Genomic DNA, 13321 nt, shown 5'->3' on the forward strand with positions numbered 1-13321 from the left:
GCTACAACCTCCTTTCAGGTAGTTGTAGAGAGCAATGAGGTCTCCCCTCAGCCTCCTTTTCTCCAGGCTAAACAACCCCAGCTCCCTCAGCCGCTCCTCATAAGACTTGTTCTCCAGACCCTTCACCAGCCTCGTTGCCCTTCTCTGGACACGTTCCAACATCTCAACATCCTTCTTGTAGTGAGGGGCCCAAAACTGAACACAGTATTCGAGGTGCGGCCGCACCAGTGCTGAGTACAGGGGCACTATCACTTCCCTGCTCCTGCTGGCCACACTATTTCTGATACAGGCCAGGATGCCGTTGGCCTTCTTAGCCGCCTGGGCACACTGCCGGCTCATGTTCAGCCGGCTGTCGACCAACACCCCCAGGTCCTTTTCCGCCAGGCAGCTTTCCAGAATAGTTGAGGTTGAAAGGGACCTCCAGAGATCGCTTAGTCCAAACCCCTGCTCAAAGCAAGATCAACTAGAGCAGGTTGCTCAGGACCATGCCCAGTCGTCTTCTGAATATCTCCGAGGTTGGAGATATTGTGCTTTTCCGATAGATCAACACTCCCGCCCAACTTGGTGTCATCTCAAACTTACTGAGGGTGCACTCGATCCCCTCATCCAGATCATTGATAAAGATACCTGCTGTGCGGAAGTGCCAGGAAAGAGCCTGTTCTACCAACCACAAAGTGGCAGAGCCAGCAGGTCCTGGGAATTCAACCCTTCCCTGAGAGCAGCTGAGGAGTAATTCAGGTGGAGCAGGTCCCTCTCCTCCCCAGGTGAGGCCAGCCAAAGGCATGGGACCACAGCAAGGAGCTGGGACTCCACAGTTCAAGGACAGGGACAGGAAACTGCCAAGAGGAGCAGGGAGCAGAAACCATGTCCTTGGTGGAAGGAAACCATGTTCTGGAGAACAGCATGCATGACTGATGGCAGCTGAGCTCAGAGAGCTAGAAGTGAAACACGAAACAGGCTGTCCAAGGAAACAGGGGAGTCTCCCTCACTGGAAATATTCAAGACTCAACTTGACAGAGCCCTGAATGACCTGATCTAAGGCCCTGTTTCAAAAGAAGATTGGCCCAGGTGAGGTCCCATCCAACCTGGATGTTTCTATGATACTGTCACTGTGCCTGTCATTTCAAAGATGAGACCAGAGACTTCCAGGATCTGCGGTCCCAGTTCAGCAATGTTCTCAAGTGCCTGTGCATCTTCAGCCATGTTCTTCCTTCCCAAGTAATACTGGCAGACTTCAAATTAAACACATGCTTTGGAGTTTTTCTAGTTTGGGAGTCACGCAGATAATTCTTGGCTCTGTTCAGTGTCCAGATTCTTCCAAGCCTTTATCCATGAGCACAACTTCTATTCTCCTCTCTTTATGTCAGCTTCAGTTAATACTTGCAAAGCAACTGCAGACTCTTAAAAGATAGTCACTAAATTGCAAACAGCAACTAGCACTTGTTTCACAATTTTTGTCCTGTCATAGTCAGCACACAAAGAATTTTATTTTTCTTCAAGTTACATGATTTTACATGAATACTTGCAGTAAGTCCCCCATCAAACAAATAATATACAAATATTTTGTTGATAAGCCAGAGCGACCATTTACAATCACATTCCATTCAAAATTCTGAATTTGGCGATTGTGTTATTGTAACTTAGAGGAAAGATAGAGGGAACTTCACAAAAGAGTGATATGAGCGATACATAAGATACAGAGATGGACTTACTTAAACAGAATACCTGTATGAATATTTCATTCAATTGCTTAAGGGATTCTTTTTGTTGTTTTTTCTTAAGAGAAATAACAGACTACATCACAAGCTGCTGCCATCCCCTCTCCTGCCCAGGGCATCAGGCTGCCTGTTTCTCTGCTGTACAGCAATGAATTTGCTCATTGCGACACACTGCACGTGTTCCATCAGCACAGTTTTTTGTCTCTGGGTTTACCTGACATAGTACATACTATGAAGTAAAAGTACATATTTGGAAAATTTTGCTCTTTTTCCTGGTTGGAGCTTTGGAGACAGATGGATATGGAGAGGACGAAGCAAAGAGGGCTTCAGTAGAAGTTTGGAACAGCAAGAATATCTGGGAATCAGGATGAGTATAAATATAAACTGAAAAGCAAACATCACTAGATCTGGTGCTCCAAGAGAAAGCAGAAAAACTTGGGAGACAGAAGCAGAAGAGGTCTGATGGGTCAGCCTTCTAATCAAGCCTCACTTTCTCAAACACTAGCTGAACCTTCACCAATTCTTAGACACATAACTTCTTGTGTCACTGGGTATCTCCACCCTGATTTATTTATTTATTTTAAATACTTCAATAGCTGTCCACCGAAGACTGAAAACTAATCTTTTGGGAATCTTGCTTTGCAGAAGGATTACAGCTTCACCATTTTTGCAGCATAACTCTTTGCAATAAGTATTTTATTTTAGTAATTCTTCCACAAAAATACATTCTGGAAATAATACATTAAAACTAGGTATTCAGAAGCTACTTTAAACAGCTGAACTGGAAAAAAAGTCCATAGAACACAAAATTTTTCTGCTGTTATTTGAGTCTTCAAGACAAATAATCAGAAACAAATTACATAAAAGCTTTCTTATAAATGTATTCTATATCTCATTATCAAGTCAGTCTTCCTATTCCTGAAGTGTATTATAGCCTACGGTTCACTTTTAATATTTAAATGTTACATCTATATAAACAATACAGCTTGACTAGCGATAGTATTAATTTTGCATGTTAAGGACTAATTTCACTGTGCAAAACCCAGAAACATACTTTCAACTAAACAGTAGTAAAACCAGTATAAATTATATTGAGAAATTAATCCAAAGAACCTTTAGTAAGCCGTTCATCACAGGACTGCAAATTTCCTTTCCATTCCACTCTTTGCTCCCTCTCTCATCCCTTGTCAAAGGCAGAGAAGTCAAGCTACACAGAATTAAGCCAAATTTACTTTTAGATGCTGACAACTCAAAGTCAACAGAATAGTGTAAAAATTTCTGCAGAGAGACTGCTTCCATAGACAGTAGGAAGATTCACAGTATTTCACAATTATGAAAATCATCAGGACTACCACAAAAAAAAAATTCCAGAAGATCTATTGTTAATTGCTGAAGCAGAAGTTACTTTTAAACATTCATCTGAAAAACACATAGGTCATTTTACAGTCTTAAGTTTAAATTACTAAATACATATCTTGTCTCGCTCCCAACAAATTCACAGTACCTGATTTTATTTAAAAAAAAAAAATCTTTTTCAGTTGAACAAAATGTATTGAAGATGCTTCCAGTATCATTCTAAAATCTTAATTTAGTTCTGCAGAAGCTGACAGCTTCAATATTCAAATCAACAACAGGAGAAACCGGTTCTATGAAATCCAAATCTTCTTAAGTTATTCCTCGGGCTTTTCTAAGCTAAGTTCCTAAAAGTATTGTTCTACAGAACATAACCTAGATTTCCTTAGAGATAAGTGCAAACTCTACCAAACATAATAACATTAGATCATATTGAAAACAACATTTGGTTTTTATGCCGAACTTTTCATCTGTCTTCACAATAAGCCTGTCCTTAGGACCGAGGGGTAGATCTTTGTGGGAAATAAACAAATCACAGATTCACCAGCATCACGCTAAATAATCACAATTGCTATTTTTTAAAAATCTGCTGCTAGTCTTCATTTTTTTCAGTTTGTAATTTTTAGATAGTCAGAAGTTTGTGCATTTGTTAGTAGCTGATTTAGGCCATGTCTGGTGATCAGACACACAGGGATAAACCAACTGCATCATGACCCCCATAGTTACAGCATGCTCTGGTTAACTCCATCCCAGCCAGACCCAGCACACATGCAAAGTCATGCTCACTAGGAGCATGATTATGCAAAGTCAACATTAAAAAAAAAGAAAGAAAAAGAAACAAAAACAATTGAGAGGAAAGTCGTTTTTCAAGTGTCAAGAAAAAAAGAACAACAGTGTTCTAGTACAGAAAATGGGCTCACAGGCAACAGAACAAAGGCCACTAGACTCAAGATGGAAAACGAAGACCTAGAATAAGCTTATCTCGAACAAGACCAGAGACCTATTTTCTTGAAGATGTTATTATGAGATAATCATGAGGGGGAAAAGTGATCTATATTTCCCTTCCATCCATCCCAGGCATACACTGAAAACACTGTAAATCAGAGCAAGTTTGAAGAAAGTCATCTCTTTCTCCCACGCAAATTATAAACTTTAAATGCAATTTCCAGAGTTGGGCATAGTTGCCTTTATGTCAGAAAGATCAAGTTTGAAAAATCTCCAAACTCTCCATTTAAAGTGACAAAAATATAGAAACAAAACACTTCAATTGTCTACGACAAATGAAATTGAAGGTTATTGTAGATAATTTCCTTACTGTGAGGTGACACAATCTTAAAGACTTATACATGAATAAACTTCCATTGAACCTCCTCAAAAACTCAATGTTACAGGAAGAGTAATAGAAATCTTGTTTTGTATTAAATCAACCCCCAAGTACTCAACACAAAAGAGAAAAGAATACGAATTTTGAACACAATATCCTTCCTTCATCCAGATATAAAACACTGTAGTCAAAGCAAAACTTAAAGGTTCTTAATCTTCAGAGAATGACAAAGGCACTGAGAGTCAAAGCTGATTTAAAAATCCCAAACAACTCCCGTCCCCCCAAAACCCACAACACCACAACAACAGGCAGCTTCTAGTGTTCAGTCCCAAACTGTATATATTTAAGGAAATTACAGTGTAAAAGTAATTTTTGATAATTTGATCTCACATAAAGCCCTACCTTTTAATTACATTCGAAATTATCTGTATTATATTTGATTTTAAAACAATTATTCAAAGAAGCAGTCATTTTCTTGGCTTGCAAAATAGCAGGTGTTGCATGTAAGTTACAGAAAACTACCACTAATTCCCACGTGCAGATAAATGCCATGCTTCTTCACAATTAAATAGATGGAGATATTATCATCACATCATCTCAAGAAATCAGATTACATTCATATTATGCTCCAAGAAGGAGAAAAAATAAATCAACATATTTCTAGCAGACCAAACCATTACACAGGTACTGTATCAGTGACAAAATGCCAAGAGGACTCACCTGTTCAATCTCCTTTGTCTTAGTTGCAATTGCTTTTGAGCGGCCAAGAAGCTGGCCATCCTCATATAATTCTGTACTTTCTGTTACATTTGTTTCTGTTTCCTCTGTTTGTTCAACGTATAATGGAGCTGAAGACCCAGCCTTAAAAAAAAAAAAATTCAGTTTTGAGAGCAAAATAAAAACCCAAATACATTCAGTTAGATATGAGTTTGCTTATCAAGACTATTAGCAAAGTATTATTGCTACAATCTAACAGATACAGAAATATGGATTTTAAACATGTAGAAAACATGACATCATAAAAAACCCTGTGACTCAGTCTTAAATGTGTAAAGACAATGATGTCAGACAACCTTTATCTGCCCTTCCACTGAGAAAGAATTTGTGTATGTGATATAATTTATAACACCAGCTAGCAAGAAAAATCCACAATGAAAGTGGGATTAGTTTTTTGGGAAAGGACAAAAGTAACAAAATCAAAGGTAAATAGGCATCGACAAAATCAAAATGCTGTCAGAAAGAACTCTTGCAGCACTCAAGATCACAGATTTAATATTAAAGGAACAGAGATACCTATTGTATAGCAAAAGCAAACGCATGCTTAGAAGATCCCTGATAATATGAGAAATCTTATGGAAGTACCTAAATTGTATAAGCTTCCCTTTAAAACAGAAATTAAGACAGTATCCCTGCCCCAAAGAAAACAGACTCCTACTCCAAGAAGCCCATATAGATGATGTAAAAAGAGAAGAAACTACTACAGCATATTTAATATTATGGAACAGATTTGTAGAATATAGTAATTTTTTTTTTTTAAATAAGATTTGAGAATTAAAGAAGATGCATAAAAATATTTTCTACTATCAAAAATAAAGAGGGAGAATCTTAAGACTTAACTAACATGAAAAAGCATTACACACACACAAAAAAAAGCTTAAGTGGTCTGATGAGCATCTGCTCAAAACTTAGCAGCGATATAAACCGTCAAGATTGCATCCCAAATCTTGTTACTGCAGTAAATCATGAAATGCCTGAGAGGGAGTAAAGGCTGCTAAAAAGTTCACTGCCAAAGTTCAACTATTAAGCACTATGTAAGATAAACTGGAAAAAGTTAGAAACTGTTGCAAATCATACATGACAGCCTGCTAATCAAGGTGAGAAGTATCCTTTCTTCTAGGACTCAGAACAAGATGCCTCACCTCCTTCATTAAGAAAGTGTGCTACAGGAATGCTAGTCAATAAATCATCTCAGCCTCTGCCATAATCAACTGCAATTGTTTCATTTTGAATCTTTCTTTATTTTTAATCTTACTGCCACTGCAATTTTCTCTGAGGCACAGAGGAAGCTTTAAACAGCTCTTCTCCATATGGCCCACTCTGTTCTTTCCTCTCTTGCATTACCTTCCCCTCATCGAGAACAGGAGTGACATTTCTCTTCACCGTCACTCTCCTAAACCTCTCAGAAATGTCCATGCGTATGTTCTCCTCCATATGGCATTCATGCTTAGATCAGTTTGCTGCTGCTTCTTCCTCACTCCAACCCCTCCCCCACCCTTTTTTTTTTTAATTTCTTTTTCCTGGAGGGAAATGAACAGTTTATTTATCAAACTGGATCTTCCTGTCCAGTACCAAGAAGCTGTTGATGCACTCAGCCATTACATCAAATGGACAGGACTTTAAAAGTTCAGGTAAATATGGATCCAGTGAGCTTATTTCTCTAATCTAGCCCTTACATTCCGCAAGTGTGAAATACAAGGAGGAAATCTGATGCTTCCCAGGATGCTTTTATTTTCCCTCAAAATATTTACAAACAAATATAAAATACAAACCCATTAATTATAAAGTTTAAAGACACATGACTTTGTAAAGTAGGTACTATTTTGTTTTTGCAAGAGTGCCTCTAAAGTTGAAGCAAAGTGAAAGCTGAAGATGAAATGATCACAGAATTAAAAGACTATTTTACAAAACCACATTACATGACATTTGGTTTGTTTTAAATGACAAATACATCTTCCACTAATATAGCAGAATCCAAAAAAAGACATCCTATCCAAGAGCAGCATAACAAAACAAAGACTGAAAACGGCTATAATCACACTTCAATATAGCAAAGGGTAGAAGACAAGGAGGGGCAAGAACAGATGGGTATAAACTGGCAATTAATTAATGTTGACTATTAAGGAAAAAAAAAAAATCTACCTACTGCAGTACCCAGGCAAGAGTTTGTTAATTTTTAATATAGAGGACTGCTTTCTGAAAAGGAATACATGATATGGCAGGCTGACATGGCATGGAACTGGACTCAATAAACCAGAGTTTCTCTTTTAATCTTATGTTTTACATGTACACTCATATTTTGCCTCAGAAGTCCCTTACTAATTTTAAGTTCAGTAGGCATACATACATACACTAGTACAAGAGTTTCTTGGAGAATCCCTGGGAGAGCTGGAGCCTTATTTTGTCAGTTGTAGCTCAACATGAATTCAAATTACACTAACAAAACCTACTCTGTTTTTCTGTATTTTTTTAAATAAATGAATAAATAAATCACAAGGCTTTAGTCTCCCTCTCACTCCCTTTCAACAAACATTTAATAGCATAGGCGACAAATTCAGGGGTAAGTTACAAAATGTGCCTTTCAGGAGAGTACAGAAAAACAAGAGTCTATTGTTGTCACACTTTAAAATAAATCGATTAATACTCCTGTCTTACATCATACTCTGTTATTTCAGGTAAATTGCTTTCATCGGCCTTCTCTGACTTTTCAGCTGCCCACTTGCTTGCAGCTTCTGCAAGTTCCTTTTCCAATTGTCTGTTGCTCTTATCCAAGCCCTGTACAAAAACATTATAGTCAAGGTTTAACATGAAATATATTTACACATGGCAAAACATCTTGAAAACTAAAATAAACAGTTTTTCAGATCCCCAAGACATTTTAAAATAGGAAATAAGGAAGCTGAAGCTATTTCATTTGCTGACTGATTTCTTTAAAAAGAAAAGTGGGTGAGGAGACAGCAGAGAAAAAAAAAGAGAGAAGAGAAAAAAGACAAATCAATTAAGTTCAGTAAAATGTTAAAAAAAGCACCATACTTTCAGAATCAGTTTTATTAAATTCACGGGACAGAGATAACAGAAAAATTATTTTAGACCAGTTGAGTTTAAAGAGACATGGATCAAATGGGCACTAAGAAGTCAGATACAAGTGTGGAATGATCTAATAATTCAATACGATTTTCAGGCATAAAAGGTTGTAACAAATTTAAACTAAACCATTAAATACTGTGTAGGGTATAAAACCTAACCTAATTAGGGACAAAAAGTATTTTATACATACTTTAAATGATCAGAGCTGCTTCCATTAAAATTCATGATTTTTTATTTGGGGGGAACGTTGATCATTTATAATACAGTCAGTCATGGTTTTATGGCTTTTTAATCTACCTTCTCAGATGGAAATACTCATATAAATAATAATTAAAAATTGATTTCTCTCTAAGAATACGATTTGGCTTTTACTAACAGAGCAACAAACAATGACAAATACCCACGTACCAAAACCATTTTTGGAATAGCTAGCTTTATAAATCTTGTTACCACTACATGGCTATTTCATTTGAATCAACTGTATGTATAGAAGCATCCATCCAAGAATCTCTACAACTCTAGTATTAAAAACTGCAACACTAAGGTGGATATCTAAAAAAGATACAAAAATCCTACTGCTTGAAAAAGGTTGTCACAATTTCTACCCAATGCCTGTTCCATCTTAGTAAACAGATGGACCAAAAAAAAGCAAACAAAAAAACCAACACTGCCCCCTCTTATCGTTAGTTCATCCAAATCACATTAAGTGGCCAGAGGAAGCAAATACTGTGACCTGTAATAAGACTGCTTCATCTTCAGAACTTCTGTGCTTTCCTCAGGTAAAATATTATCCAAACATCTCTTCGTGCTGTAGTATGGCATAAGTATACAATTCACAGAACCCTTCCAGGATTCTGTGTCATAAAGACACCACCTTTATCTGAATTCAGAAGAGAAGTGCAACACAATGTTCAAAGAGGAATCCCTCTTTTCTATAATTGTAAATTACAGAATTATAACCAGCGAAGTCAGGACGTGACAAAGGTCAATATGCAGGGGTACGAAGAGGGTTCCTAAAAGAAAGAGGTAATATAATTCACAGAATAATTAGCCCAGCTCACCTTTCCAAACTATACAATTATTCTTACACTAGTCTCACTACAAACAATCTGCTGCCGAGTTTCCTCCCACCCCCAATGTTCTTATTTCCCATAGTATGCCTGACTTTTACCTTTAACCTGACTTTTCCCTAGCTGCCAAAAAATCTTATATTGTGGTACTATTATGAATCTCTCCCTTTCCTCAAATGTAGCTCTGGCCAATACTAACAAAAGAAAAGACCAGTATCTTTGTCACCAACAGTCAGCTTTGCATGAAATGAAGACAAATAAAATCTCACATGACTTACAATATTTCCACAAGCCATAAACAGAAACTAACCACTCTAGTATCTACTGGAATACAGCAAAAGAATATGTTTAATTTAATCTCACTAAATTTAATTCTATAGGTCACATGTCAATAAATAGCTATTAAAAAATCCTGAGTTCATTTTATGTACTAAAGTAATGGTATTTCCACAGGTACACTACAACCGAAGAACAGGAACATATTTACTTAGGCTGCGATCTTGCAAGAAATGAACAACTTCGTGTATCTCATAAAAAACAACCAAACTTCCCCCCCTGCCTCAAAGCAGAGGTGTCTTTTTTCCTCTTTTTTACCTCATGCATAACCTAAGAACAGCAAAAACCTGTCAGTTTTCTGCTATCTTTGCTGGGAAGCTTTCCCTCTCTCACACATCTGCTTTTTGCTCTAATTATATTGGATACAGCCTCCAAGGCTTGCAGTCCAGACAGTTATTAAAGAGAAACACAAAACATTTCATGCTGTAGTCAATTAAACAGGTGGTTAAGATCAGATAACACAAACGTATTAATTCACATGCATGAATATGTAAAAAGTTAATTATAAGACAGATAAGAATACCTTTTCAGATTTGCATATAGTTACTACAGTGAAAAGAGAGATTGCTGTGGAAGCATATACCTTTGTAAGTATTTCAAAGCTAAATTATAACTTAGAGCATTGAAAATTTTTTCCTTTAATCTATAAAGTATATAACTCATTTCTCAAGTCTTAGTAGATTGCAAGACCCTGGCCCTAGAGATGTTCATCATGTTTTGCCAAGACTTTTTCTGTCGATATTTCTATGTCAGTGAAGCACTTCTATCACTTATCTGGTCAGTGTAATCCAGCCATCACCCCAAGAGGCTCCACTGACACATGACAGTACATTACAAGCAGCTTTCAGAACTTCAAGAGAAAAGCAATAAAAGGTCACTGAAGTACTTCCATTTCTGCAGCTGATGTATACCCAATAAATACTTGTGCTGTCTGGGGAAATGATTTCCATCAAACAGAAAGTTTCATTTTGTGTAGCTTACATCAAGTGGATATCTACTGCCAGCAGATATATGCAAACTGCTGGCAAAAAAGGCAATACAGCATAGATCAGACCTGACTGAAGAAGAAAGAAAAACATTTAAAGAATACTTTACAGTTCAAGCTCGCACTGCATATTAATACGAGAGCAAGAGATTTTGCAATGCCTCCTTGTTCTCAAAGGTTTGTATTAAGCAAGGATTTGGTATTAAGCTGTAGTATGCCGAGTCTGTAAGCAAAATACATGAACTAATTATAAAGTTTATTTTATAATCCAAATCAGTGTAACTTGTGCCTAACAGCTTTTATCTTACTTCCCTTATTTACATTGCTGAAAATATATCGCTTGCCTCCCCCCTTAAGGACATTGGCAATTAGCTAACGCCTAGCACAGCAATTCTAAAAAAGCTGCATAAGGGATAAGTACTTCGAATGACATAGCACAACAAAAGCCTGATTTTTTTCCGCACCTAATTATTTCCTTCAGTCTCACCATCTCACAACAAAAAGTACCATTCTTTCTTTCAAATTTTTTTTGTTGTTTAAGCATTCCACGGCTTTTATTAAAAAGATCTCAAGAACCAGGCTAGTACACCATGCTATTTAGGGCGAATGTTATTTTTTAATAGGACCTTATTCGCTTAGAACAATATAATGCATTGTTTCTTTATTTCTCATTAAAGTATTTCCCAACAATTCAGAGAAAATACTCCTGTGGAAATGTTCATTTTAACCTCAAATATAATTTACAGGCAAGCAGTCTGTGATGTGAAAATGTTTTTGCTGCCACAGGACAGCCAGAACAATATTGAATGCTGATTGTTCATTAGTGTTTATTAGCCTGTCCATTTAACTAATTAACAAGATTATGTAGTTGGTGCTCAGCCCACAGGATTTTTTGGTTGGGAAATTAAACAGCATCATTTAGAACATAAAATGGCATTTACCAAACTATCTTGCAATGTGGCTCCCTTCCCAAGTGAAGGCTATCGTTCTTGCCACATCCTCGAAGAGCCCTGCTTTCAAGCCAACTCTGCTATTCACATTATCTTCCCAGTCAGTCAGCCACTTCACCACACTGTTTCCAAATCCAGTCACAGCTTTGGAATCACTGAAGGATGGAGTTCAGTGCAAGTACAGGCTTGTCCAATTGATCTGTTGCTCCTAAAAACTGCTTCCCCATTTTTCTCCTTGCCATTCCTTTTCTAGCACACTCCAGACTTTGAAAAATAACAATTTTAAATACATACAAAACTCCCTTTCTCCTAAAATGAGACAGTGAATACAGAATAAAAAGGTTTCTCGGTGTCATCATTAGATACACAGCATTATCAGCACCTTCCTGCCAGATAAGAGAAACCCATCCTCTGCTGGACTGCAGAGCAATTCAAGATGCTCCTTTCCTTAACAGCTGCATACAGGATCTCCTTCCAACTGAGGAAAAAAATCCAACAACAGTAAGCAATCTGAAACCACAGAGAGAAGTACTCAAAAAGAAAATTCACCTTTGATGAGGGTACTGCTGTGGAGCCTGAAGGTGATGCATCTCTTGATGTTTTCAGTGATTGAACTGACGTCCTCTCTTTACCTACAATTAAGAAAAAATTAATGACTATAAAATTATGTTAAAGATATATGTTGCAAATATACTTACTGGCTTAGAAAAATTGCAGTGAAATTCGCTCAAGTCAGACATGAAATCTACATGCTCCACCATCTGATAAATACTGATAACGCTTGCTTCTCTTTACAAAGAGAGAAGAGATATAGCTATATTATTTCACATACTTAGGAAAACCCATTGTCCTGTTTTTCAACATTAACTGAAAGGGCGTATCAATATGATTTGGCAAGTTGATGTGGTTTTACTTTTTAATATTCCTGTAATAATATAAATGGGTGAAATATTAGACACCAGTCAATCACTCCAGGAAACCAAGCAGCGTAGGAACTGGTTTAGCAGGCCACAGTACGTTGAAAAGCCCTGCCATGGGAAACAGTTCTGTACTGTATCAACCACGGGTTAGCTGCTCTTTGTATTATCGGTGTTTTTCTTGTAAGAGTTAAACATCGGCAAAATGACAATTCAAATTCGCTGTGCTAATCACAGACTGTGCACAGCCTTGCCACAGACCAGTTACAGGCAGCCCGCAGCAGCAGAACTGGTTGCTGTGTAAACCACTAGTTTTCAGCCTGTGGCCCATGGATTACATCTAAGGGATCTGCAAAAGATAGACAGGAAAAGCAGATGTGTTGTCAGTAGGCCTAAATTAACTAGACTGTTCACACTCACTGGGAAATGGCTGACTGTTCACAAATGGAAAACAATAGACTTACCTTGGCTTCCACTGTTTGTATCAATACAATTAAGAAAGGGATGAATTAAAAAGCCTATCAAATACTTATGAAAATTGGGATGTAAATTATTTCAGTAGAACTATAAACAAACATGGCTTTAATTTAATGAGTCCAAGCGATAAAGAGCAAACATGGCATCTCACTCCTAATAGCTGAGCTATTTTCTTTTTTTACTGAATGCCATAAAATAAGACTGCATCGTGTTGTGTATTTTAAAATACTACTACCTACACAAAAAATGTAAGGAAAAGTCTATGCAAAATGCATACTTTTAACAACAGGAAATGTTTAAGAGGTATTTGAAAAGTTGCTCTTCCAC

At 37.0% G+C, this 13321-nt stretch overlaps 1 protein-coding gene across 5 annotated transcripts in view; it reads right to left on the reverse strand.

Moving 5' to 3' along the window:
* The window catches only part of PPHLN1 (periphilin 1), a 69439-nt gene that overhangs the window by 28431 nt on the left and 27687 nt on the right, over positions 1 to 13321 (reverse strand). For all 5 annotated transcript variants that reach the window (XM_009327610.1, XM_009327609.1, XM_009327608.1 and 2 more), the window contains 3 exons: positions 12150 to 12232; positions 7828 to 7947; positions 5116 to 5256 (listed from right to left, as the gene is read on the reverse strand). In XM_009327610.1, the coding sequence (XP_009325885.1) occupies positions 5116 to 5256; positions 7828 to 7947; positions 12150 to 12232 (344 nt within the window). The remainder of the gene's footprint in view (positions 1 to 5115; positions 5257 to 7827; positions 7948 to 12149; positions 12233 to 13321) is intronic.

The sequence above is a fragment of the Pygoscelis adeliae genome, unplaced genomic scaffold, assembly GCF_000699105.1.
Source record: "Pygoscelis adeliae isolate BGI_AS28 unplaced genomic scaffold, ASM69910v1 Scaffold113, whole genome shotgun sequence".
NCBI classification, from domain to species: domain Eukaryota; kingdom Metazoa; phylum Chordata; class Aves; order Sphenisciformes; family Spheniscidae; genus Pygoscelis; species Pygoscelis adeliae.